This window comes from Labrus bergylta, chromosome 24 (genome assembly GCF_963930695.1).
Source record: "Labrus bergylta chromosome 24, fLabBer1.1, whole genome shotgun sequence".
NCBI lineage: Eukaryota > Metazoa > Chordata > Actinopteri > Labriformes > Labridae > Labrus > Labrus bergylta.
The window spans coordinates 10,211,370-10,239,141 of record NC_089218.1 but is presented as its reverse complement, the minus strand read 5'-3'; the positions used below and the strand labels follow the sequence as shown (position 1 = coordinate 10,239,141).

The 27,772-nt window shown below is 41.7% G+C and overlaps 2 protein-coding genes across 5 annotated transcripts; one reads left to right on the top strand and one right to left on the bottom strand.

Annotated features, from left to right (window-relative positions):
* Positions 1–324: 324 nt before the first annotated feature.
* LOC109984201 (neuronal acetylcholine receptor subunit alpha-2-like) lies at positions 325–9,263 on the bottom strand. 3 transcript variants are annotated; one of them, XM_065951962.1, is made up of 8 exons: positions 9,117–9,263; positions 5,388–5,539; positions 5,243–5,287; positions 5,034–5,143; positions 3,222–3,441; positions 2,585–3,072; positions 1,393–1,855; positions 325–1,310 (listed from the first exon to the last, which is right to left on the bottom strand). In XM_065951962.1, the coding sequence occupies exons 3-8, from the start codon at positions 5,270–5,272 to the stop codon at positions 1,185–1,187; spliced, it is 1,437 nt and encodes a 478-aa protein (XP_065808034.1). In that variant the 5' UTR covers positions 5,273–5,287; positions 5,388–5,539; positions 9,117–9,263; the 3' UTR covers positions 325–1,184. The 3 variants fall into 3 exon arrangements, with proteins under 3 accessions (XP_065808034.1, XP_020489904.1, XP_065808035.1); XM_020634248.3 differs by lacking the exon at positions 9,117–9,263 and adding an exon at positions 7,393–7,580; XM_065951963.1 differs by lacking the exon at positions 9,117–9,263 and adding an exon at positions 5,735–5,805.
* als2b (alsin Rho guanine nucleotide exchange factor ALS2 b) lies at positions 9,037–27,071 on the top strand. Of its 2 annotated transcripts, XM_065951960.1 has the most exons (35): positions 9,037–9,160; positions 9,990–10,065; positions 10,389–10,534; positions 10,708–11,672; positions 12,140–12,491; positions 13,740–13,914; positions 14,361–14,457; positions 14,538–14,615; positions 14,704–14,934; positions 15,042–15,213; positions 15,292–15,481; positions 15,571–15,636; positions 15,751–15,913; positions 16,409–16,540; positions 16,632–16,760; positions 16,887–16,910; positions 18,703–18,773; positions 18,996–19,062; positions 19,180–19,382; positions 19,465–19,530; positions 19,632–19,730; positions 19,929–20,093; positions 20,320–20,431; positions 20,683–20,760; positions 21,017–21,150; positions 21,251–21,415; positions 21,505–21,622; positions 21,958–22,115; positions 22,197–22,313; positions 22,394–22,570; positions 22,668–22,725; positions 22,814–22,875; positions 23,074–23,223; positions 23,465–23,561; positions 23,762–27,071. In XM_065951960.1, exons 2-35 carry the CDS (start codon positions 10,046–10,048, stop codon positions 23,798–23,800), a joined length of 5,076 nt encoding a protein of 1,691 aa, XP_065808032.1. In that variant the 5' UTR covers positions 9,037–9,160; positions 9,990–10,045; the 3' UTR covers positions 23,801–27,071. The 2 variants fall into 2 exon arrangements, with proteins under 2 accessions (XP_065808032.1, XP_065808033.1); XM_065951961.1 differs by lacking the exon at positions 16,887–16,910 and having other exon boundaries at positions 12,140–12,446.
* The last annotated feature ends 701 nt before the right edge of the window (positions 27,072–27,772 follow it).

The window sequence follows — 27,772 nt, the reverse complement described above, 5'->3', positions numbered from 1 at the left end:
TTTTGTCCTGTGAAGAATGTTTCACACTGAAGTTACATAAACTGAAAGTGGGTTATGTTTTCTTATAAAATTAAAAAATGGTTATGAGGTTAGATGAAATGGGTTGGTGTGAGCTAAGGACATGGAACTAACTAGGCCTACTTCTAAGAAATTAAAACTTCTTGGAAAGCAAAGAATCATGACTTATCACTGTCAATGTTTAACGAGAAACCACTCATAAAATCACTGAGTGGAATTCCTAGTAGTTAAACCATCCCTTTAATGAACTTTGTGATAATGTAACCACATTGTGGTCAGATAATTACGAAGGAGAAGAAAACCTGATTAAAGACGGACAAGCAGCCAGAAGAGTGCGGTTTAATGCTCCAACACCATGTTGGTTGTTTCCAAAGCAAAATGTCCTTTCTTTATAAATTAACCATCAATAAACTTCCAGAGATTTACAAGTAAGTGTTCCAGTTTGAGTTTTAATACTACGGTTTTTGAGATAAGGGATGATTTCAGAACAAATACAAAAAGCTTGCATGTTTTCTTTTTCCACAGCCTAATGCATACAATTTGCGCTCAGACAACCAGTGAGTCTTTTTTTCAAAACCAGTTGCCACCTGGAAAGTAAGACGCAAACTTAATTACCGAATGACTGCTGTACATCGTGTTCTGACTCTTGAATATTTCTAAGGCGACAAAGTTATGTCAAGAACTGTTAAGTAATGTTCTCGCGAGATATTAAACAGAGTTATCAGGTTTTTATAAAATGAACTATCTCAACCAATATTTGAGGGATTCCTTTGAAATTTGGTAAAACCTTTATACTTTATACTCAAATGATACTTTTCTGAAAACGAAAGAATTCACATTTATGTGGAAGATTTAAAAGTTACGCAATCATAATAGACGATCATCAGAACAATTTTGATAATTCCATAATCATTTGACTCATTCATAAAGTTAATTAACAGTCAAAAATTATTCATTTTACTCAAACGTTTTAGTGGATAAAACATCACGGCACTTTTGCAGTACATTTCAAACTGTAAATTTAATTACACCTGTGACATTTTAAAGTAAAAGATAATCCACACAAAGTTTCAGTTTATTTGCAAAAACAAACATGCAACTCAACCTGTAAACTGTTTTATATGAATTAAATAGTTGAAATCACTGTTTTAATATCCGGTTTGCTTCTAAAACATCCCAGAGAGCCACGGGGGCAGGAAGAGTCCGAATGTCCCGAGCAGACACACGATGATGAACATCCAGAGGAAGATCCGGTCCACAACCATGGCTACGTACTTCCAGTCCTCTTTTACCTGAAGAGACCAAAAAAAGTAAAGGACTCAATACCTGCAAATCTTGTCGAAAGAAAGGATAATAATAAGCGTATGTACTCACTGAGAAGTCTGCATCCTCAGCTCTGAGATGCTCTGCGATGTAGGTCACCCCCTCGAGGGCCGATACCACAGCAGGAGACAGAAAGGAGGCCGGTGTGCTCTGGGTCGTACCGTGCTCAACAGGAGGGTTGTCCCAGTCCAAGCTGAAGGTGGAAGGTCTCTGAGGGAGGATGGTGTAACCCAGACAGCGAGCAGAAGGAGGCGAGAAGGAGGAAATCCTCTGTCGACCTTCTATCTTCACCCCAAGTCCCCCGACATGGTCTGCGTCTTCATAGCTGTGGAGGTCGCAGTACTTAATTTGACCTCCCGTGTCCAAGATGTCGAGACGGTGGCTGCTGTGGCGAAGGTTGTCGTTCTCGTAACCATGGAGATCTATGTCTGACTCCTGAGTGATCCACGTGGAGGTGAAGTGGGAGTGGCCTGGAGTCCGGAGAGGGAGGAGCTTATCAGCGAGGTGACGCCGCCTAAGACACCGAAAAGATGATTCAAATTGAATAAAAGAAGCAAAAGTCCTCGCAGGTTAACCAAACAGCTGCTCAAGAGCTTCAACTATAAAATGTTGTTTACGTGCAGCTTAAAGTTTGACTTCAAGCTGCTTTAATCAGTATTTTTACAGCATCATTTCTGCCAATGTTTAGCTGACCCGTCAACCTGCAAATCTTAAAAACACTTTTTAGTGCCTTTAAGCTTGTGTTTTGGTGCATGGTTGTCTGTTTTGGTCGCACACCTCTCTCGTTCGGTCATTTAAAACAGTTTCAAAGCTCTACACAAAAACAGCAAAACAATGAAGTATCTTTTTAATAACGAGTCATCACTGTGTCATCTTAAAGGGCGACGGTCGATGTGTTCAAAGCTCGTTTCTGCTGCCCCCAAGTGGTCAAAGTACAGTAGTACTAGGTGGATTTTGGGAACAGTGTGTTCAAGGAGTGACTAGAAGAAGACCTTCAGTCACATTTCATTTCAATACTCGTCACAGCAAAGAAGCACCAAAACTACAACCTACAAATACAGAATGCGATGTTTAATGATTATTCTGAAATGAAAATCTTAAGTAACTTTTTTGTGTTTTCTGCAGAACCAGTTGCAACGTCTGAGTTTTGTTTTTGGGTAAACAACATCTGACACAGCTTTGTTTTCACGGCGTTTCCGTCAATCCAACATGGCCGCCTTCCTTGTTTCCTCATCTCACTGACCTGTGGACCGGACGCTTCATGCACAACCAACGAGGCACCGCCGTCAGGAACAACCTCCGAACCCACCGCGGCATCCTGTGAGTCGCCGACGAGCGGTGGTGCACGTTCAGCACGAACACGGTGATGACGATGGACAGCGTGACGAAGATCATGGTGAAGAGCAGATACTCGCCGATGAGCGGGATGACCAGCGACGTGGACGGGATGATCTCGGTGATGAGGAGCAGGAAGACGGTGAGCGACAGCAGCACGGAGATGCACAGCGTGATTTTCTCGCCGCAGTCGGACGGCAGGTAGAAGACGAGGACTGTGAGGCAGGAGATGAGGAGGCAGGGGATGATGAGGTTGATGGTGTAGAAGAGCGGCAGGCGGCGGATGACAAAGTAGTAGGTGATGTCGGGGTAGATCTCGCGGCAGCAGTCGTATTTCTTGATGTTGTAGGTGCCTACGGCGTTGACGATCGCCCACTCGCCGCTCTCCCAGTAGTTCTAGAAATCAGAATTGTTTTAGCCAAGTGTTCCTACTGTCGTCCTCAGAGGATACACCCGGCAGACTTTATTTAACATAGTCCTGCAGGTTTTAAATCTCAGTTTGATGTGGGTTTTATTAAAGATGAAAACGTAACATTGGCTCCCACCTTCAGGTCCACCGTGTTCTCGAAGGGCTCCAAGTCGATCTTGGCGCGGTCGTACGTCCACGAGCCAAACTTCATCTTGCAGCTCTGCTGGTCGAAAGGGAAGAAGGTGACGTCGATGGAGCACGAGGACTTGTAGATGGCCGGGGGAACCCAGCGGACTCGACCCGTGTGGAAGAGGTGCGCTTTGGTCATGTGGGTGACAGCGAACTCGCCATCTGCACTGAAAAAGGGAGATTGCGAGGTAAAAGATTAGCGTTGAGACTCGGGGGGGGGAAAGGAAGTAATGCAAAAGATTGAGAAAAAAACAGGTACGACAAGAATATCCACGTTTGTTTTTTTTTTTGTTTTTTTTGCCCCCCTCGGGCTCCCGTAGTTCACATCCTCCCCTTCTTATTTACTTCCTGCATCTACTGCTTTACCCTGAAACTTTTGCTTGTGTAAAATTTTAATGATACAACCAAAGCAAAAAATTGTTTTTTGTCATTTCTTTGTCATTTATAGTTTTTTTTTTTTTTTATTTTGTTTGGGGGGGGAGGTTTTATCTAAGGCCATTTAGTCCAGTCTTTTGTTCCTACCTCCTATGAGAGAATCTGTGTTTTTCTATTAAATGTATATCTTGTTCTCAGACTATAACCCAGCATTGACAATTTACATTTTTTTAATTGATCCCTTTTATTAGTTGTTTCATAAATCTCTCCGTCTGCGCTGGAAAACAAGAGAGAAACAAAAAGCAAGCAATTCTGAAAAAGGGGGAGAAGATAAAGATTTGATTTGCATAAGACACGACTTCCTCCTTTTGTTTTTCGGGTTTAAAGGGCTGAAAAGTTTCCGTCTCATCTTGTTTCAAACTCCCGAGGTGAAACAAGAAACCTCTGGCTATTTCCAATTCACACAGGAGACGATTAATAATGAATCACTGGATGCTAACGACTCGACACGGCACCCATGATGCAACTTTAGTCAAACAAGTGCTGAGGGAGGAGAAAGTTTCACCTCCTTCCAGACAAATTTCAGATTTAATACTTCCTCACGGCCCCCGCGGGGAGGAAACCAGACCGAAGCTGTGTGATGCAACAAAGCTGGAATCAGGCTCATTTATTCAGCGGGCTCATTTACATTTATCACACACTGGTCTGCACAAATCTGCAGAAACACTGTGATGTTACCGAGCCGCTTGACCTTCCTCCTCTTCACACGCTCTTCACGTTGTCACTGATCAAGCAGGTAATTGATCACTACAGATAATTTCTCGCTCCACCTGCGGAAATTCAAAGTCGTGTTCGTTTCAGAGCAGGAGCAGCCGGAAAATTACAACAAAGCTTGATGTAAAGAGATAGAGAGATGCACTTCTGCAGCATCAAGTTGTTGCATATTTAGCAGCACATGAGCTCTTTAGAGGGCCAACACGACGCTCTTATTAAAGCTTTATTCTGCATGGACATACTCTACAACTACTCATCCATTCAATCAGAGATTTCCCTCAATAACTTTCCTAACGACAGAATCTTCTTAGTGAGGAGTGTCGTTATTTTACATATATGTAATATGTCCACCTTTCAGGATGTGCGCTTTTTTTCAATTCGTCAGTTCTTCACTTTTTCTTATTTCTGCAAAGAAAATCTGCAGGCGATGAGTTACTTATCACCTGCAGAAGTCGTAAGAAGTCATTCATCATCTCAGCGGCACACACAGAAATAAACAATGACGTATGAAATGCACAAATCCTGAGGGCTCGCAAATTCAATCTCTACTTTCGCGTTAAAGACCTGAGGATCTACTGTGTTACTGTGTGTGTGTGTGTGTTTTTTGTACTTGTTGTAGAGCACGATGTCCGGCACCCAGATGAGCTCTGAGGGAACTCTGATGGACGTCACGTTATCGAAGTCTGACGGCGTCCACTGCAGCTTGTAGTCCGTCCACTCCTGTCGACACATGCACCGTTTTTAACACTTTAAAGGAAAAGATCCACTTTGAACCACATTCAGTCCCTCAGCTCTTCTCTCTCTCTTTTTTTTTTTTACCTGTTTCAGCCAAACGTTGGTCGTCATCATCTGATTTTTTTCATCCTGCAGTGGAGACACAAATGGACAAAATGGACATGTGTGTGTGTGTGTTGAGAGTGTGTCAGAGAGTGTGTCAGAGGACGTGACATGCCGATGTTCTCACCACGTCTATGAGCTGAGCGATGGAGAGGCCGAACTTGACGATGACCACGTCGGTGACGTTGCGAGCGGGACGGGTCCACTTGCTGTAACCTCCGAACAAACTCCTGAAGAGATCATCCTCGGTGTGGAGACGAGTCCAGTCCTCAGAGAGAGCTGGCACAGAGACACCAGGAAAGAATCCTTTCAGTTATAAACCGAGATAATGTTTTATGCCATGTACTTCTGTCTCCAAATACAAATGATTTGCGATACTATAATCATGACGCATAACTGTCTTTTTTTTAATGCTTTTTCTGGTTTTACTCTTTGCTTGTTAAAACGTGTTGTTTATTTCCTGCGTCTCTTCACCTTCCTACGTTTTGAAGGACTATCCCTCCACGTTTTCCACTTTGTAATCTCTTCTTCTACTGAAGTTACACAGCAGAGAGATTTAGAGAGAAGTGTTGTCTCCTCCTTCTGGAACAAAAAAAAAAAAAAAAAAAAAAAGCAATTACCTGAACTTTATGTTCATCAAATGTCACAGATCGAGCCGGAGATCTACGGCTGATTCTATTTTAATTCCATGTTACGCAGCAGAACTGTTGGAGATAATTGAGCAAACACTTAGCCAAGTTTTCCCAGCAGTCATCACTCATAATTTCATGCTTGAAATAAACCTCTCTAATCTCCGCTGTTCGACCTTTCGCGTCGGCTGTGATTTGATTTGTCTCGCAGGTGGAGGCTGCACATGTTGAAATATCGCCTTCTTCTTCTGCTCACCTCTCCCTTCTTTTCTCTCTCTCTGAACTTTGGCAAGCAATCTGGCATCACCGGCGAGCAATTTAGGATTAGCCGGTGCAAGAAACGGCGAGCCAAGAGCACAAACTGTGCAAATGTGTGTAATGCCAGTTCTTGTGATTATATTGGCTATTTATAACCCATCAAATGATGTTTCAGGTGAGGCAGTGCCAGAGGAGGGGACACAGATAACATGTTCTTAGGATTACGAGGCATTTTGTGTGGCAGGATTCAGCCACACAGACTGTTTATGATCTTTTCCTTGTTGACAACAAATGATTCTGCTTTAAACTGTGACAGAAATATGAAATTATGTTGTTGTTGTTTTTTTTATTTGTATGTTGCTGTTCATCAAGTTTAATGCATGACTTGTCCTTTAAAATGCACAGGTGTCAAATGTTGATTTACTTTATTAATAAGTTTAAAAATGAAAATCAACATTTTGACTGGTTCGTGTAACATAAAAAAAACTCCTTCAGTCATTTCTGATCGACTCTAATGAAAAATGTGAAACGTATAAACTGTTAATGTAACTAAGAAGATCACGAATATTTATTCACACATAAAATAAACATGAACATGCCTGTTAAGAAGGAATCTGAAACATCAGGGAATGTGTTTGAATAAAAGCTGTAAAAAGCTTATTTCTGGTTTAGAAAAACTAAATATACAGATAACAACTTTCAGAAGTTTTCTCTTGGTGGTTTTATTTTGGGTTTTTCCATTCATTACAACAAAAATATTTTTCCATTTTACATAATTTGTCTCTTTCTCTGTCTCAGCTCCAAGTTTAATCAAATTTGTGTTTATAAGTTTTCATAAACTGAATCGAGAATATATTACATTATTTTATTGGACAATAAAAGTAGCTTATATTACAGCTTGATAATTAATTAAAATGCTCTTAATATTCGCATATATATGTTGAGCTTTTTATTATAACATTTAAGCTTAAATATTCAATTTGAATATTATATAGAGCCTATATAATCCTAAATGCACATTTAAGTGTCAACATTGCTTTGTTAATAACTAAAAAAACACTCGTAAATAGCAGAACCACATTGTTAGTCCTTATAGAAATATTAATAAAGTGTTTCTAAGAATTTTACAAGAATATAAGAGTTTTCTTTGTAGAAAAAAACATGTCTAGATCCAGTTTAGAAGTGTTCATTTGATATTAATAATTTATGAAACACAGCAAAGGGGATTTCACGGTCTTTACTTACCGTAGGTGATAAGGATCCAGACGCAGTAAAGCGATGATAAATATTTTTTCTGCTCCATTTAAACATAAAGACGCTTAGTTTGTCTGAGAAGTTTTTAAATTGTGTTTGTTCATCGCTAAAAAAAAAGAAATAAAAAAAAAGAAACAGGCTCCGTTCACTGCTCGTCTTCAAACAGCTGCAGGGATCTCAGTCAGCGTTCAACACAATGTACATTTCAACTCACTGCTGCCGCCACCTGATGGCGCCTATGAGTAACCGAGAGAAAAGCCATACAAGCTTCGAGTAGAAGAAGAGTTCTTGTTCGGTGGTGCTTTAAAGTGCGCATGATAGGAGTAAAAAGTAAGAGGTCTCACTCTGCTGCTGTATTCGTGGCTCAGATCAGACAGAAAGTCTTAAGTGGCAGCTACACTTCATAATTACGAGTACATCCAAGTTACTGGGATAGAAAACACAATATTTTGAACAGATACTTCCTGGTATGTAGTTTATATAATTGTATGCACATATTATAGTATTTTATGTGTAATATATTTAGTCTGTAATTGGGGTTTTTAACAGGAAGACGCCCAAACATTACTTGTATTTACATAAAGCTGTTACTAGATGACTGTTAGATCACATGTAACTCCGATTAAGTGTAAAGAGTAAATAAATTAACTATACAAACTAAAATAAACTTGAGGTTTCAGTGTTGACACCTGCAATACCAGATCATTCCACAGGATGGCGGTATAATGCAACGCTTCTTTTGATAGTTGGCTTAGATGACCTTATCTTTATGAAATTATTTTATTTCTTTAAAAGTGTCAAAAAATGAATGATTAATAACGTCTTCTTCTACTTTAATTATTTAATTGTAATATAAATTCAAGAGAAATAATTCCATGTTCATCGCTGTAATGTACAGTGATGAACAGCATCTGAAACTTTTGCATTAATGTAGATCCAGATTTCAATACTAAAGGAATCAATACTTACAAAGTTGTTTATCATTTTATATCGTCATCAGAATTTATTCAATTTTCTTTACTTGTATTGCTTTATAGCATTAACTACGTTTTGAGACCTGCTTGTTGTATTTTTCTTATTCCTGTTATTTACATTTATTTTATGTTTGTTCATTACTCTCTGTTTGACCTGACAAGATGTTTACTGGGTTATTGTCCTGAGTTTCTGCCTTTACTTTGTCTGTAAAGATCTGTTTTTAAAGGTAATATATTTTTAAAGTTATTATTTATTTGTTATTATTTAATCAATTTACTGAATATATAAATTAAACTAATATATTTCCATACAAATACAATCATATATTAATATACATGTAAATGTATTTGTTTTACATTATTATTGCAGTGTTTTTCTTTTTCTTTCTTTGTAAATTATTTTCTGCTTTCGACACTAAAAATGTCACCTTAAGCGTTTTGCTGTTTAGCTTTATCTTTTCTCCCCTCTTTATAACATTATGCTTATTGAGACAAAATCAAATGTAAATTCTATTATATTTGGTGTATTCTTTTAATGTAAAATACGTATAAGAGTATAAAAAAGATTTTGTTGTATCACTTGCAGCAACACCAACTTTTTGATCGCTCGGTTTAGCTGCTGAGTGAGCCCTCTCGGATATCGACGATCTTTGTGAGTAGCTGCGCCTCTCCGTGTCAACATCAGGAGATGAGACAACAACTAGCGGCTTTTAACTACTAATGGACCCACGATTTACTCACCTGCCTCAGTGAGCACCTCAAGGACTTGTTCTTGGAGTCAGTCGGTAAGACAGAAGAGGCTTTTAATAGACAGAAAAGAAGGAAATGACACATTTGGTTTGGGGCATTGGTTTGGCTCGGAAGCTAGGACTGATTAGCTAGCTTAATGTTAGCTAGCAAGATTAACGCTGCATTAACTTACCCCTCGGATGCTCGAGTTTCCAAACTTTTGAACTCGTTTACTGCCTTTAAGGCGTTCATGAGTTTAAATTATTTTCATGGAAACACGACGAACCCTTTAAAGTTTATCGTTTAGGTTTGAATTCTCAGAGCCAGTCCTCCTAACATGAATTATGCATAACCTTACTGTTGTAATGTTACACCGAAACACTAGTTACATGTGAGCAAACATTGACATGCAATACATTAAGTTTTTTTGTTGCTATCATTACTATTGATCTAGGTACGAACATTGTCTCCGACTTCCAGAGGTTTCTGTGTGACTTGAGGGGGCGTTCACGTCATTCTCCGAGGATAGAGCTCCTTTTTCCGATTATTCCCCCACCACATGAATGCAGGGTTAGTAAACACGTTAGCTTCAGATGGAAACAGCTGCCTTAAGGTGACAGGTAGTAGTGACTGCGTATTACATTTGTGCAAACAGCTCTCTAAAACCTTTCTGGAGCTCATGACTGAAACTAAATCTGCTTTAATTTTGACATTTCAACATGTTTTTTTGTGATCAATTCGGTATTTCTTTGTGTTTTTAAAGTCGCCAGTCAGATTAAAGGACTGATTTGTTGCCTGAGTGACTTAGTTTGCATGAACAGCAACATGTGAGCTTACAGTGTTATTTGTCAGCAAATATTGAGGTGTGTTTTGTTTGTCTTGTAGGTCTGCATGACAGCAGCAGCAGATCTGACCTGCTGATGGGGAAATAAACACCACAGATGGAAACCCAGAGGAAGAGGTGAGTGTAGGTTCCTCATGCAAGCCTGTTTTCTCTTTATGGCTGATACGCTGGATGTGATCAACATGTGACATCGCCTACAGGATGGTTGTGCTGCTCACTTCTGCTTTCACTCGCATAATAACCCCTGTTGTTCTGCATGTTTATTCCCTGCTTTTGTCAGCCACCCGCACCTCTTCTGCTCCTCTTGAAGTTGTTGTTTTTAACATAATGTTCCCATGAGCGGCTGTTCGCAAAAAGACGCGTTGTGTGTAAAACTTAATGGTTCATTAACAAGTAATTAACTACCTTTTTTTTATGTATTTTACTGATCATCCTTTCAGCTCTGAGGATGACAGTGAAGGAGAGCGAGGTCTGCTCCACACCTGGAAGGGCTATTCCTGCAGTGTCACCCCAGAGAGGGTGCTCCTTCCCCGGCCTGTCCTTCAGGTCGCCCTGGGCACACGACATGGTGTCCTGTTGGTGGAAGGTAAACACTTAATCAGGTTTTTGTTTTGTTACATATATATTTTTGTAGCTGAAAGTAAAAGAAATGTGAGCGGAACTGAGTATGTTGTCGCTTTTTCACGTCCGAGAATACAAATCTTTTGAAATCCTCCCATGTTCCGCTCTGATTTATCGTCTGTTGTATCGTCTATCTAGGTGGGCAGGTGTACAGTTTTGGTGAGTTGCCATGGAAGCAGAGTCAACCCCTCGAGCCAGAGAAACCCACCGTGGAGAGCGCGCTCAGCGGCCAGCGGGTCGTCTCCATCGCTGCGGGAAGCTTCCACAGCGGAGCCGTGACCGAGGATGGAGGCGTCCACATGTGGGGGGACAACACCTCGGGTCAGTGTGGCTTGTCAGGCCTCAGCACCGTCCCTAACCCGACACCGGTTGCTCTTCTGGACTCTGACATCAACCCGCCGCAGACGGTGCCCGTTCTGGAGCTGGCCTGCGGGGGTCAGCACACGCTCGCTCTGTCTGCGCAGCGGGACGTTTGGGCGTGGGGCAGTGGCTGCCAGCTCGGCCTCAGCGTCACTGTCTTCCCCGTGTGGAAGCCGCAGAAGGTTGAACACTTAGCAGGCAGGTATGTGCTGCAGGTGGCCTGCGGGGCGTCGCACAGCCTCGCTTTGGTGCGCTGCCTTGGCCCACATGATCTGCAGCGGCCCCATGTGGACAAATGCAGACAGTGTAACCAGCTGCTGTACACCATGACCGACAAAGAGGACCACGTCATCATCTCTGACGGACATTACTGCCCCATCGGCGTGGAGCTCACCGAGGACGAGGGCTGTTTGGAGGCGCCCGCACCGATACAAATCCTCAGAACGTCCCCGTCCGAGCCGGTCCTCCCCTCCCAAACATCAACCTCGAACTCAGGCTCCCCGGCGCCCTCTGAAGGCTTTGAGCCCTCCTGTGATTCCACTCAGGAAAAAGAGGAATCGGTTTTGGCTAATGGCGCATTGGCAGCTCTGGAGTCGGACTCCTTTGCTCAGTCTCAAAGCGGAGTGAAGAGTTCTCCGTATCCAGATGAACAAGCGGTCAAAGATTATCTGCAGAAACTGTCGGACAACACGCAGGTGGAGCAGACAGCGAAAACCAACACTGGAGGACTGCACACTCTGCTGGTGAGTCGGACTCTATCGCAGTTTAAAACACGTTAGTACCAGATGCTGCTCAGGGAGACTTTGTCCTTCTAGCCCGAGGAGAACCACCCCAATATGACATATTCACAACTAAGATACAGGTTTACATCATTTTAATCGACGAGAAGGACTTGCACCTGACATCTGCTTTCATTAATATTGTTTTTTATTTTTTTATTGCTACATTTAAGGAATCAGATTTGATCAGTCGGACCTTCTCTCTTCAGTTGTCCTATCAAATGGAGGCGAAGGCTGAAAAAAAAAAAGGAACGTTTTGAGACAAAGACACTAGAAACCGGTTTCTTTTTAGGGGCAAATATTGGGACCAAAAAACTATAAAATAAAACTATAAAATAAAATAAACAAACTTTGATTCTGATCTTATCTGCTGATAGTAAACAATGAGTTTGTGTTTTCAAGCATGACTCTTCTCTGTTTTTTTCCTCCAGCCCGCAGCAGCAGGTCTCTCCACCTCCAACCCCGGCTCTGCTCTCAACAGCCTCGTTTCTTCCTGCGCCTCAGCAGTGGGCGAGCGAGTCGCCTCCACATACGAGGCTTTATCCCTCAAAAAGATGATGAACTACCTGCCCTCAGGAGTGCCCAGGCCAGGCGGGACGACGGGCGATAACACCACAGATCGAGTCCGCCTGGAGGACTCCACGCAGGCCAAGAAGAGCTCCAGCACGGGAGACATCCGCGAGGAGGAGGCGGAGGGTCTGCGCCGCCGTCTCTCACTGCCAGGACTCCTCTCTCAGGGTAGATACGCTGTTCACGTCTTATCCTCCTCCTATAATCTGCTGCGTAAGTACGCCTTGCGCATGTGCGGGTTGATGTTGCTCTGTGTGTGTTTGCCTCAGGCTTTCTCATCAAGCTAATCACCATGGTAACGGCCACCTGGAGGCATGAAGGACAGCAGCGGAGAGGAGAGGAGAGAAATAATGTCAAGACATCTTCATCTGCAAATCTAGGACCATAAATTAAAGAAATCCAGAATAACATAAGGATGAAATAACTCAAGAAAATCTCTTATTAAGACTGTAAAGTGCAGATTTAAGCTTTTTTTATTTGATTTAATAATAATAAGAGTTTTCAGGATTTGGCTCCTGAATGTCGTCGATAAATCAAATCTTTCAGCCTTAAAATTTGATGTTCATACTTTAAAACCCACAAGACCACAACCACAGATGAAAAACGTTAGGTATTTCATTTTTGATTATTAATATTCTACTCCTCTTTGTTCTTTAATTTACAATTTAATATGTTTACATTTTGGAGTCACTGCAGGAAAAAAAGGGAAATTTCAAGCAATAACCTCATAAAAAGAGGTCAAGAACTGAGTTTGCAGACACGTCTTTTATGATAATATAATGCTGAATGATCACCTTCTGACCTGAAGTAATTGGCTCTCGTCAAAGCCGGTTTATCTGGACCTTAAGGTGTTTTCAAATGTCAGGATTGTGTTTGACTGAAAATGATGGGTAAAAATAAGAGACTGTTGTCAAAGTGTAAACAAACATCTATCGTTTTCTCTCCTCTGGTTCCTCCTGTATGTCTCCATGTTTGTTTTGTTGTGCTGCCCGCAGGCTTTCTCCTCACTGTTTGTCTGCTGTGCTGCAGCGTGTGTTTGACCCGCTGCTGTCTCTGTTGGTGATGACACACACATCGATGCTTTCTGATGAACTTTGCACCAGAGATTCATTCAGTTTGAGGGAGTGTCTGGGGATTTGGCCTTCAAAACATGTCAACATTTTGCAGATTTTATTAGGTTACGTTGATTATAATTAGGTTTAATGCCAAGTCGGTTTTTAAACACCAGGTAGTTTGCCTTCGTATTTTTGTGCAGAATCATAAACAAACAAGAGCAAATAAGAACAGGAATACTTAAAAGTCCAATTTAGGACGAGAATATACAAAATCTATATCTCAGTTCAAACTAAAAGTATGTGATTAAGTGGCTGACTGCAGTCAAGAGTAGCTTCATCCATGAAAGACATTGACGACAAAAAAAAAAAAGAAGCAGTGAAAGTTGTGTTATCTTTGGTCCTACAGTCTCCCCTCGGCTGCTGAGGAAAGCTGGTCGTCCCAGGATGCGCGCCATGGCCCTCACCCCGCTGGGAGGTTTGGTCCCAGAGGCCCAGGATGTGTTTCCCACCCTGCAGACGGAGGTGTGGAGCTGGGGACACGGCGAGCACGGACAGCTGGGACATGGAGACAGTCTGGCCAGGTAGGAGGGAGTCTCTGCAGTGCAGCTGTCGGTTAATAAATAACTTGCACAGAACAACGACTCTCGATCAGACCTTTGCTTGCACGTCCTGTTGTCAGGCTCTTGGCATTGGGCAGAGTACATTCAGGGAATTGGCTTAGAAAAAAAACTTTAATACAAACAGACTTTGCACAGCAACATAAAGGCTAAAAACAACCCAGAATGCTTCACTCTCTGTCGGAGCTTTGGTAAATATCATTAAAAATTGACAACCTGTAATTGTTTCATTCTGCAGTTAAAAAAAAAAATCAATCTGATGATTTGGCATCACTTTCTATCTTTGTTATTTCCTGTAGAGCAAATTATAACTCAAGACTCTAATGTAACGATGATGGTAACAGCTGTTGTGGTCCACTTTAAAGATGCTCATAAGTTCTGACAGATGTGCGATGTGTGTGTGCGTCCAGGTTACAGCCACACTGCATCAAGAGTCTGAACAACAGGGAGGTGGTTCGAGTGGTGGCTGGTGCTCATCATTCCCTCGCTTTGACTGCTCAGTCTCAGGTCAGTTCTTTACCTTCTACTTTTCTTTCCGTTTCTGGCCTTCGGGTTTAATGGCATAAAAATGCGTTCCTTTCTTCCAGGTGTTTTCATGGGGAAGCAACAGCTGTGGTCAGCTTGGACATATGGAGTCCCCCAGCACTGTCCCTCGCCTCGCAAAAGTAAAGAAACGTCTCCCTTTCATATATACATACACACTAATACAGAAAAAGCTTGACGTTCAATAACACACCTCCCTCTGTGCTCCAGCTGTCAGAGGGGATCCGTGTGTGGGACGTGAGTGCAGGAGAGAGACACACGGTCCTGCTTGCAGACGGAGACTGCATCCAGCCGATTATTTACTACAGCGGGCAGCAGGTGAGGGAGGGGGAGGAGGAGCGCCTCGCAAAGGAAACGGAGGAAGCAGGGAAGGAGGAGGAGGAGGAGCAGCGTGCGGGGGGCTACACCCAGCAGCCTGTACTGTTACCCTTCTGCATGAACGTGAGGACCAAAACACTGCTTAATTTGTGCATGTTTTTCCTCTCTTTGATTGAATCCTTCTATATGTTGATAAAATGCATGATTGTGCATGTTTCTATGTTTTCCAGCTGCGTTATGTGAGCAACGTGTTCGCCGGCGGTCGGAGCTGCGTGGCGCTCTCAGACCGGAACGTGATGGGCTTCATCGCCAGCCTCCATGAGCTCGCATCAGCCGAGAGGAAGATTTACTGCAAAATGAGCAACGTAAAGATGCAGATCATACGCCCCCTGCTGGAGCTGGGTAAGAATGACGCATGAATTAGGAACAATCATTTTTCTGTCCTTTTTTATTAGTTAACGTTTCTGTGTCCTCCTTCAGAGTCCCTGAGTTCTGCCCTCGGTCAGGTCACCCTCGGGCTCCTGCAGACTCTGGCAGGCCGCTTCAGCCTCCTGTGTCACCTGACGGGGCAGCACGCCGCCAGCCTCACCGCCAACCTGCGCCGTGGCAGAGACGTCAAGAGCTTGCTCATCCTGGACCACTCTGACATCTTCCTTCACTGTTACAAGGAGTGCGTGTTTCTTCATCATGAAAGATGTGAACAGGTCATGACGTTCGATCATTGGTTTGTCTAAAACTTTTCTTTTCGTCACTGCTCAGGTACAGCAGCGCTTTGGGCGACTTCCAGGTGATGGGAGGATTTCAGTGCCTGACCAAACCCTCACTGTGAGGAAACACACAAACACAACATGTGTCATTTGTGGCAAATAAGAGAATATTACTAAAAGAGAATTGTGTACTATTGTAATTTAAATTAACCAGTGGTGATTTTCTCTGCAGAGATTTCTTCGGGAAGACTCCTGAGCTGCTTCAGAAACTGTCTGAGTGCGGCGAGGAAAACCCTGCCATGTCCGACCTCCTGGTGGCGCTCTTCTACCTCCCAACTCGCCATCTTCATGAATACGGACGTCTGCTGCTCAAACTGGCGACCTGCTTTGAAGTGGTGTGTAACACCCGCTCACATTTATACACATAAGGAAGATGAACTCTTTGTTTATATCGTATCAGTGATTAAAAATGAACATCAGTGTATTTATTGAGCACTGTCTCAAATTTCTGTTTGAAAAGGCTTTAAAAAATAATTTATAATTTTCTCTTATTCTGTGGTTACATTTAAAAATCTTTATATTCCACAATTTATATGAACATTTATGAGTTTTTAAACTTAGAAGTGCTTTAGTACTTGCTTGTGTTAATGCTATGTTTATTTTTATGCACCAAAACATCGACAAAAATCCATATTTACATACAAAATACTGAGCAATAAACCTGATGCTGGTTGAAAACATCTACGATAACAAACTTGATTTATTAGCATAATAGTCTGTTTTTTTTTTTTTTTAAAGCCTTCAGAATTTGGGGATTTTCTGCTGTTAAAATCAACACTCTGGCTCCATGCTAATAGGTCAGATCAATATTTCTGTGTTTGTGTCTTCAGTGCTCCGATGACTACCAGAAGCTGCAGGACAGCTGCTCTAAGTTCGAAGCTCTGGTGCTCCAGCTGAAGAAGAAACGAAAAGAAGCCGACTACACCTTTAATTTCTGGAAGAACTTCCCTGGCAAGATGACGGTAAAGTTTTGCTGAGTGTGTCGTATTGAGTCCTCGAGGTGTCACATGATGTCGCAGGCTGGCTGAATGGTGTCATTGTTTTTTTCGCCAGGAATCTCTGAGAAAACCTCAACGCCGCCTCATCTGTGAGAGCAGCAACAAAGCCCTGACGCTGCAGAACGCCGGCAGGTTCTCCGTCAACTGGTTCATTCTCTTCAACGACGCCCTGGTCCATGCACAGGTGAGACACACACTCACACACACACACACACACACACACACACTTTTCATCAAGCCCTTTCACATATTTCAGACACTGTAACTTGGTATTTTAAGCGTTTGTGTGTGTTTGCCTCCGTGCTGTCAGGGCGTGGCGCCTGTTAAAAGTCTTGTAAGTATGCAGACAGAAGCAAATATCAACACGGTGACTTAAACTCTTCCCTGTTCCCCGTCCCCCTCTCCCCTCCTCTCTTTATTATGCGTGTGACTTAAACTCTCCCCGTCCCCTCTGCTCTCTTCTTTATGTGTGTGTGCTTGCGTGTTTGTGTGTGAAGGACTTAGGGCTCTGTGTCATTGGAATAAACCCTTTAACAGCTGATTCATATCAAAACTCATAACAAACACTACGGTATGTAAATGCTTAAGACATTTCTTGGCCTATATGCTCCAAAATATGACAGACGTATAATATAAGGCCCTAAAAGTTAGACATTTATTTATTTTTTAGTCTTAAATTACACTGACAGTCACTTGGCGTCCGGTCAAATTTCCATTGACATGAAGCTCTTTCTCGTCTCTCGCCCTGCGCCTGCTCTCTGATTGAAGGAGACTGCATGAAGGATGAACTGACTGTAACCACGCCTCTTTGGATTTACATTTAATGTTAAACAATCCTGCAACACGTTGCAACGGGAAAAACAATAATTTTAATATTGTAAAGAAAATGAATTCCTTCCTTTTTAAAGCTTAGTTTTCACTGTTGTTTTATTTGTAATTTGAACAGCTGTCGCACGATTTTAAAGGGTAATTTCATAAAGTGGAAATATCGTTTTTGATGCTTTAAATTATAAGTACCAACAGCTTCTAGTTCATTCCTCCTCAGCAATCTCCTTCTCTTTCTCCCTGTTCATCTCATTTTCTTCTTCTTCTTCTCCCCTCCCTTTCTCTTCAAGTGTGCACCAGTTGTTTGGTCATCCTGCACTTTTTGATCTGTGTTTAAAATGAAGGCTGAGAAAGAAATGATTTCGTCCTCCGTGTCTGGTGACTTAAATGTTTTCAGCTGTGTGAAGAAGAAGAAGAAGAAGATGATGAAGGGTGTTTTGAAAAAAGAGCGAGCATGCTTTTAACACATGTTGTGTTGCATGACTGAACCTGGCCTCAGGTTAATCTTCTCCTGAAAGTACTCACCTAAATGGAGGATATAGCCGCCCGTTTTAATCCTTAATTTCCAACATTGAATAAACTTCTTCTGTACATCATTTTACTTCTCCTCTTATCATCTCTTCCCTCTTACTTTCAATACTTCCTTCTCTTCTTTTCTTCACTTAATTTTTTACTTCATCCTCACTAGCTATACTTTTCTTCATCGTGTAATTTTCACTCACTTATTACATCAATTCTATTTTTTTCTCCTAATTGATTTCTTTTTCATTTCCTTCCTCTTTCCTTCTTTACTTTCTTCCTCTTCATTTTCCTGTCCACGTATCTAAAGTACCTTTGTTTACCCTTTTCTTTACTTAAGTTACTCTTCTTTCTTTTCTCTATTTTACTCTTTTTACTGCCCCTTCCTTTTTTCCTTTCCTAATTTCCTTCGCCTTTTCTTCCATCTTGTGAGCCTCCAACTATTAATTAGAGAAGGGTTGGCGTTTTAACTTTTACAGCAGTTGTATCCTGTCAGTGTTTTTTTTTTTGTAAAATTGTTCAGTATAATATTTCAAAATGTTTAGGATGAACTTTGTCATAAAAAGAAAAGGCTTTATTTCCGCTCCTGTGTATTTGTAAGACCCATACAGTATTTATTAATCAATAGTGTCACTGTCTTACTGTGTGGACAGATATGTTGATAAGAATATTAATGTGTCTTCTTTCTTTCCCATTTGTAAATCATTTGCTTGTCTTTCTTCTTTCTTTTTATGTCATCATTTCCTTCTCCCTTTCCTTCTTGTCCCTCTTGTCTCCTGCAGTTCTCCACCCATCACGTCTTCCCTTTGGCCACGCTGTGGGTGGAGCCAATCCCAGAGGAGAACACCGGCATGTACGTCTGTAGAAACAGAAAACAGCTACATATTTATAGAATGAATAAAACATTCGATATGGCTCTCGAACCGTTTCCTGCCTGTTTTTCTAATGTGTGATTTTCTATTTCTTGGTCACATATTCCTGCTGTACCTCTCCCGTTCTGTCTTTTAGTCTTTGTTTTCCTTCTTTACGGTATTTTTCAGACTGTACTAGTTTGTGTGTGTCTGTGTGTTTGTAGATACGGATTAAAGGTGATCACGCCCGAGGAGACGTTTACCCTGTTGGCCTCCTCTCCCATGGAGAAGGTAAATATGTAACACCAATCAACTTGACTTCACCTTAAATCTACATTTCAATTTGTTTCCAATAACCGGATAAAACGGAAGATATCATTTGAAAAGTATTTCTGTATTCTTTCCTAGGCTAAGTGGCTTCGCTCCATAAACCAGGCGGTGGAGCAGGCGCTGAGCGGGGCGGGGCAGGACGCAGCATCAGTCAGCTCGGGGTCGGGTCAAAAGTTGGAGCCTCCCAACTCCAGGACGGCCTCGTACACTTTTTATAAAGACGGACGGCTGAAAGATGCGAAGTACGAGGGGCGCTGGCTCACTGGAAAGCCACACGGCAGGTTAGACACTCCCAGTCCGTCTACAGAGTTTAATTGAATCATTAAAAGATTGATATGAAATCATCATTTGGATGTTTTTCAGGGGAGTGTTGAAATGGCCTGATGGGAGAATATACACAGGGTCCTTTAAGAACGGATTAGAGGATGGGTGAGTCCTTCAAGGGGCCATGACTCCATATTCAGAGTGCATAAGTCTGAAATTGTTGTCTTATTTCTTCATTTGCCTCATGCATTTTTATGATTTTGCAGCTTTGGTGAATTTGTGGCTCCTAATAAGACGATCAACAAGAACGATCACTACCAAGGTCACTGGAAAGACGGGAAGATGCATGGTCTGGGAACATACAGGTGAGAGCGAGTTCAAATAGTCTGCCAGGAGCTTTTCATTGTTTTATAGATATAAAAAGAAATGGATGAAGGTTTTTTTTTTTATTCTGAGAAAAAGTTTGCATGAAAGAAAGATAAGTATATTTTATGGAGGACAGACTCGGGTGCATCAATCCAGAAAAGCTGCTGATTCTTCTTCCCTCCTCCGTCTGTCTGCAGATACGCGAGCGGGGAAGTTTACGACGGATCCTTCCAGGACAGCATGCGACACGGTCACGGCATGCTGCGCAGCGGGAAGCTAAACACCTCCTCCCCCAGCGTGTTCATCGGCCAGTGGCTGCAGGACAAGAAGACTGGCTACGGAGTCTTTGACGATATCACAAAGTATGCTCCTGTCAACGTCAGATGTCAATTTAATTTTGAAATTTTACTGGCAGCTTTTCACGTCAGCTTCATGTTTTTCTGTCTTGTTTTAAATGCATCTACTTTGTTTAAACATTGTATCAAATTACAAAAAAATATGTTTATGGAAGTGTGTGTTTTTCTGCTAAATCTTACTGCTGTATTGTTGCATCTGTAAGCCAGAGCTGATTGTCTGTTTTCCATCCAGAGGGGAGAAGTACATGGGAATGTGGCAGGAGCACCAGCGTCAGGGCACCGGGGTCGTGGTCACTCAGTTTGGCCTTTACTACGAAGGAGCCTTTAAGGATAACAAGATGATGGTGAGAAGATCAGTGTCGGATCTTAGTCACATTAGCACACATTTTTGTTACCAACGCTACACACCAAAGCTTGTAACCAAGAAAGTTGTAAAGAAGAAAACAGGTTCACCAGAAATCAAAACTGAGAACGCAGAATATTATCTTATCAAGGTTACAGTGCCTGTAGGATTAAAAAAAAAAAAAAAAATACTTCAACAATCCTGAGAGAAAAGCAGGGATTTACTGGATATGTTATCTCTCTCTTTCTTTAGGGCACCGGGGTCCTCTTGTCCGAGGACGACACCACATACGAGGGGGAATTCTCTGACGACTGGACTCTAAATGGAAAGGTGACAGACACAAACTTAATTAATGGTCCATCACATGAATACTTAAGATCATATCTAGATAATTCTAAAACCTCTCCTGGAAATATTATTATTCAATAATAGAAAGATCTCTAGTGGGTGTCTCATTGTTGTATTTACTCTTTTTGTCCCATAAACGTCACTGTTTACTTTTGCATTCTTCTCAGTCAGTCTATTTTTGTGAATGAAAATGCACTCATGTGCAATGTTGAAAGTTGTCTGTTGTTTCTTCCTTCAGGGTGTGCTAACAATGCCAAATGGAGACTACCTGGAGGGCTCCTTTAACGGTGAATGGGGCTCTGGACTCAAAGTGTCGGGGTCCTACTTTAAACCACAATTGTTCGACACAGACAAGGACAAGAGCCGGGTCGTGTAAGCTCCCAATCAAATATACATAGCAGACACGTAGGGCAGACTTTTTACAACACTACGTTTAATACTTTGTTATATTTTTGAACTTTGTGTTTCACAGGAAGCTGGGGCGCCTGTGTGTGTGTGCGGAGGATAAGTGGCAGGCCGTGTTCCAGGAGTGTTGGAGCCAGCTAGGCTGCGAGGCGCCGGGACAAGGAGTGACCTCTAAGGCTTGGGAGAACATCGCCGTGGCCCTCACCACCAGCAGACTTCACATCCAAGACAGGTACAGCTCTCCTGTCAGCAAGTAAAAGTAGCCTCATTCAATCAGCAACATGCAGTTACCGTTACAGTCTTTCTTTTTGTGTTTTCAAGTCCGGAGATTCTATCTAGAAGTCACAGCAGAACTCTGGAGAGTCTGGAGTTTATCCCTCAGCATGAAGGACCAATCAATATGGAGCGATATCACACCATCCGCCTCTACCTCATCAAGGTGAAAGCCGTTCCTCACTTTCAATCAAAGCATCCTTCCCTGTAATATCTGGATTGTGAACTCTGTTTCTAACAAATAAAAATACTTGTGAAGTCATGCAATGTTTTCTTTATGGATTGTGATGTCTCCTGTCTTATGTTGAACAATTGCAACTACGCATGTGTTATTTTGGAAATTCTTTTCTCGAATTAAAAACAATTCATATATATATATCCTTTTTTAATTTCTTAATTAGTGAGTGACTGATATAAAAAGAGAGAATGCGCAGGCGGAAGAAAATGAAATGGCTTTGAAAAAAGAGAATTCCTCCGATATTTATTCTCTTCTTCGTCCAGGCTTGTGACACACCCCTCCACCCGCTCGGCCGTCTGGTGGAGACCCTGGTGGCGGTCTACAGGATGACCTACGTGGGCGTTGGAGCGAATCGTCGACTGCTGCCTCAGGCTGTCAACGAGATCAAGTCTTATCTTAACCGCATCTACCAGATCGTCAGGCATGTTATAGACAGCTTCATTACAACTTCACACAATCAATATGGAATTTCTTATGTTTAGTATTGCTTTTTTGTTTTTAGGTTTCTTTTCCCTGACCTGCCAGAAGAGGGCGGCCTAATTCCAGAGCCGACCACCAACCTCCAGGAGAAGAAGGAGCCCGGCTCGACTGATGCCCAGCCAGAGTCACCAAAACCTGGGTAAAGACTGAGCAGTGTCCCCTTAAGCTGTCAGTGCTCCTCTGGGGTCTCACATTAACCCGCCCTGTGTGTTTTCTCAGCCGCGTGGTGAGCAGCTGCGCTCTGCTGCTCCCCGTCCTGCTGCCTCGCCTCTACCCGCCGCTCTTCACCCTCTACGCTCTGGACAAGGAGAGAGAGGACGACGTCTACTGGGAGTGCGTCCTCCGTCTCAACAAGCAGCCCGACCTCGCCCTGCTCGCCTTCCTGGGAGTCCAGCAGTAAGTCACACACTGCAAAAGAAAACCTGCTTTATTGTATGTTTTTGCATGCTAAGCAATTTAAACTTTCACATTATGTTTGTGTTTACCTCCGCAGAAAGTTCTGGCCTGTTTCTTTTTCTGTCGCCTTGTCTGTACTTGGGGAGAAGCAGCAGGTACGTTTTGATTTATGACAGTTTGTCCATCCTTACAGTAGGAAGATAAAAAAAGGTGTGATTGTTCTAACCTGTGTGTTTTCTTCAGGTCCTTTCCAGCACAAAAGACGCCTGTTTCGCCTCTGCAGTGGAAACATTACAACAGATCAGGTACAGCTCATTCAACGTCTTTTGAATTAGTCAAAAACATTTAAATTAAGGTTTTGTATTAAGAGCTGTCATCCTTCAACAAAGTGGAGTGAAATCCCCATGTAGCTCTTTCCACACATACTTATTATAAGATAAGAACATAAGCTGATGATCAAAGTAACACATGGTAATCTGAGATCGAGTGTCTTTGTTTTGCAGCACCACCTTCACGCCGTCAGACAAGCTGCAGGTGATCCAGCTCACCTTCGAGGAGATCACTCGCGAGGTTCAGTCGCTGCTCAAACAGGACTTTTTGTGGTCCATGGACGAGCTCTTCCCCGTCTTCCTCTACGTGGTGCTGCGTGCACGGTCAGCCCCAAAACATACACACACACACAGTCACACACTCTGACAAACATCTGCACACACAAATGTCACTCAAAGTCAGGAGAGATGCACTGATTATCTCGCCAAACAGAAAATAACTAAAACAAAGAAGGCTTAAATCTTTGTTACTAGATCAGATATTACAAAAAAAAACACAAGATGCAAGATCTCCTAATTAGTGCAAAACCTGTCAGACTCAAAGCTGGTTTTCGTTTGATCTCAGAATCAGGAACTTGGGGTCTGAAGTGAGCTTGATTGAAGATCTGATGGATCCCTGCGTTCAGCACGGAGAGCACGGCATCATGTTCACAACGCTGAAGGTAACGCACTAAAACACTGCTGTACTTTAATTGACATTCCTCACTATTTCCTGCAACTTCAAAACAAACTGATTTGGATTAGGAAGTAACTGTGGGTGAAAAAGACAAAAATAAGTTTGTCACTTATTTGTTTATCTTTTTAAAGACAAACATTTTCAAGAATTAAAAATAGAAATGTATAAAATCATTCTCTTTTCCAGGCCTGTTACTACCAGATCCAGCATGAGAAGGTCACATAACTCCAGCAGTGTGACTCTACTCCCTCTGTGCATCTGCAAGCCCCGCCTCCAACCACAGCCAATCGCAGGGCTGGGAAGAAGCGCGAGGCTTTGGAGTGATGGACGTGTGCAGTAGCCAATAGGCAGCAGAGGATCATACAAGCAGGTTGCTGACAGCTCCATCTGCTGCTGTTATGGAGACGGGACCACCTCCCCCTCCCTGACACACACACACACACACACACACACACAAACACACACACTGTTTTGCCCTTTAGTGACCTCTGCTGGTCGCTTATCCACGAATCATTAATGTCCAAATGTGAATAATTGTCTGTGTTATACGGGCAGTCATGAGCCACTTCAAACCGTCCGGAGAAACCTGACTGACACGACAGTTTGCAGGAAAATCTTGACTTTGGGGACGTTGTTACCTGGGAAGAACTCAAGCGTTATAGTTTTTTTTTTTCCCGATGGGAGCAGTTTTTGTTCTCTGGATCCCGGACCTCATTTATAAACACAATTTCCAGTATGAAACTCAAATATTATGCGGACTGAACTAAGCCATTTCTCTAAAAAACAACACTTTTTTTAGCTTTCAGTGTTCAAATCCTTGTTATTTATGACATCCACTTGAAGAAACAGACTGTATGAGGAATTACCTTCTACCCTTTAAAAGCATCTCACTCTATGATACTGACGGACTTTTCATGTATCGACTTCATAAACTGACAGAGCACTTTGTTTACCGCCACGCTAAGCTGACAGTTATTGGGATTTCAAACCGTGTTTTCCCAGATTTACAAAGAAGAAGGCTTCAAAGATGAAGTCCAGCTCGCCCTCTTGTAGCTCATAAACATTTGGTGAACTTCCCCATGTCTGATTAAGAGCTTTTCTACAGCTCATTTAGAGCTGGGGTTGATACTGTGTTGTGTTAATGCAGAGCATGTACGGCATGCTTTAGGTTAATGTAAAGTGAATTAGCTGAAACTCTAAATGATGCTGATGTTTTCCTCTTAAACCATCTTGAACACAAAAATCTGATTAGCTGAATTAGCTTAAAGTAAACACAAACAACGTCCCTGCCAGTTTTCTCTGACACTGGTCATCAACACAGCTTGTTTGTGATGGCTGTAAAGTGTTTCTTAGTTTCAGCTGGATCGCCGACTTGAAGGCACATGTGTTTTTCTGAGTCAAACACTTTGACTGTTAACACTTTGTTTTACAGATTTAGCAGAAATGAAGAAAAGATAGATCATAGCACTCTACTGCAAAACCAGGCTGGAAAAATATTCCATTATTTAAAGTATTTGCAAGCAAAAGCCCTGAGCCATCGAGAAATAGTTTTACAAACTGTCTATTTAGAAAACGTAAAAGGTTTGCAAATTCAGATGAAGGATGGGGTTAAAATGTATGACTTGAAATGACAAATATCTAAACAATGGTATTGTTTTTCAGTGTTATAGTCATCGTTAATGTCCGCTAAAAAAATGTGCATCTCTAATCTTTATCATCCTGAAAACATCACAGATAAATTTGTCTGACTACCCAAAAAAAAATGAATCAAGTAGAAGCTGAAAAAGATCTTGAATTCATTGGAGATGCATATTTTATAGGACATCTTCTTTTCTTTCAATGTTGTCGTGATTATACTGCTGCAAGTATTCTGCAAAACAATCATCGGTAAATATCCAGAGGGGAAAAAGGAAGAGTTTGAAGGTCTTCAGTTCTGTAAATTGTTGAATATAAAAGGTAAAAATGTTTCTGTTGCAGCTGCAGGTGGAGCTCCAGCAGAGACCCAGGCGCTCGGATTAATGCAAACACTGTTTTACAGACGTCTGTGATGTTTCAAAGCTGATTCTCTGCGCAATCTGTTAATACTAACTGTTCTTTTTTTAAACCATTCACTGCCCCGACCGTCACACATTGTTGCTTATTTGAGATTTGCGTCACACATGGCGGTTGATAAAAGGGCTTAGAGGGGATTCAGAGGATGACCATGCCCTTTTTTTTTTTTTTTTTCTTTTCTTTTTTTTTCTTTTTTTTAATGTTATCGCTTTTGTTTGCTCCGACGGTTTAACAACAGTGAAGCCGGTGGATCAGAAGCCTTTTTTATTTTAAGGAGCCAAATTTAGGTGAAGCTGCTCGATTCTGAAAATCAATCCGGAGAATATCGCTGTTCACACGTACAGAGTTCAGATCTGACATTAAAAGCGACAGCTCTTCTCTTTGGGTGACAGATTCTTTACGATCAGGGTTTGCTCTGCGAAGTTTGGAAAAGATCACCTGCTGTAATTAATGAAATTTGTGAGGAAACAAAGCACGGTCTAGTAAAACAACAACACAAAGATCCATTCATGTCCTGAATTTTGCAGAATGCAGAACTTGATGTTTTTTTGATTTTGCATTACTGCCTGGTCAAGATTCAGTCTTGGGATTCAGGACTTTACACTTTTACACTTTATTTTTCCCTTCATAGCTTCCCCTTTAAAAAAACAAACAAAAAAAAAAACGAGTTCATACATTGTCCACCCCAACCTTTGTTTTGAATTCAAGGAGTTATGTTCATGCAGCAGGTTAGGCCTTAAAGAGCCTCTAATTCTCCCTGTAAGACGTCTGTGCACCTTAAAAGTATTTGTTTATAAGTAAAATGTTGCATTATGTTGTTAAAAAAAGGATCATGACACCTGTACACATCTGTGCCTGACACTTAGAGAAGTGAAGCAATATTGTCTTCATGAAACGCTGTGAAAACATTCCCTGGCTCTTTGAAGGAGGTGTTATTTGACTGACAGTTTTAAGCCTCTTATCCTCCTCCTAACAAAACATGAAGGCTGATATTTTGACTTCTGCACCTTTAGAGAGAAGAAAATATCAGTAGACAACAGAACTGATTTACAAACCAAACTACATAGGCAGAATGAGACGTTTACTGTAATGGTTGTACATGAAGTTCTGTTTTAAACCCAAACTGAAGACTGGTATGTAAAGTGACGGTAACGCTCATAAGCTCATGTTCGGTTCATGATTTAACCTGTTGACACCTGTTTGATTGACTTACTGCACCTCAACACCTGTTCATCATGAAAACGACCCTCACAGGTCAGACTGTTGCGTCGTGTGTAAAATGACCTGTTTTGTCGATGGACTTTGGTGGTGACTAGTTGACATGTTTTGTGTTTCAGCTGGCTGACATGACGCCCTCCTGTGTGTCTTTTACATGATGTCAAATGTATTGTACCTTTAAAAAAAATAAATAACAGAGGGCAATAAATGCATTTGATAGACGTTGCTAACAGACTTGCTTCAACAGATTTGTGTGGTTGAAAAACTTTATGGATGAATGATCTTGGTCGATCTTGGTAAATGTGAGTTTTACTTTTCTTAGCTTTAATGATTGTTGTCTAAATATTTTTACATTACTGGTCGAGTGAAAGGATGTACCACTAAAAACTTTAGCGTAAAACAACACACAGCGTCAACTAACAAATCTGACAAATCTTAAACTAAACTTAACTGATTTTACGAACTTCACAACAATAAAAGCTTAAAAACCCATCAGGAAATCTGGGCTACGGTGAAAATGAAACGGATGTAAAAGAGAGAACAAAGATTGTACTTTGAGAGTAAATGCAAAATGTTAGTGTGCAGAATAAGAAAAATAATTTTTCATTACAAAAAAAATATTAAAGAATTGTTGATAAGGCGCTGATGCGGGTACTTTCTCTGCATTACTTCTGTTTTTAAGGGGGAGTTTTGATGGAGTTAGGGACTAACTTTAAGATATTATGAGACGTTTATGGCATATAATATGGCTTAACATCAATGTTGTAACTTTAAGGTTCAGGTTACTTTATTTGTACCTGCAGGTTCAGTTTTGCTGCAGGGAGAGTCACATATTTAGAAAAGCACAGAAATTACATAACACATACAAAGTGCAAACACATGGTACATGGGTAAAAGTGCAGAAGTGCCTAAAGTGTGCAGATTCCA

Coding starts and splice junctions, on each gene's coding strand:
- als2b (XM_065951960.1), top strand. CDS start 10,046: ATGGAAACCCAGAGGAAGAG. Junction 10,535..10,707: donor TGGTGTCCTGTTGGTGGAAG/GTAAACACTTAA, acceptor TCGTCTATCTAG/GTGGGCAGGTGTACAGTTTT. Junction 16,761..16,886: donor ACGCCCTGGTCCATGCACAG/GTGAGACACACA, acceptor CCGTGCTGTCAG/GGCGTGGCGCCTGTTAAAAG.
- LOC109984201 (XM_020634248.3), bottom strand. CDS start 7,450: ATGGAGCAGAAAAAATATTTATCATCGCTTTACTGCGTCTGGATCCTT. Junction 5,540..7,392: donor CTGGATCCTTATCACCTACG/GTAAGTAAAGAC, acceptor TCTCTGTGCCAG/CTCTCTCTGAGGACTGGACT. Junction 5,288..5,387: donor TCGCTCAGCTCATAGACGTG/GTGAGAACATCG, acceptor TCTCCACTGCAG/GATGAAAAAAATCAGATGAT.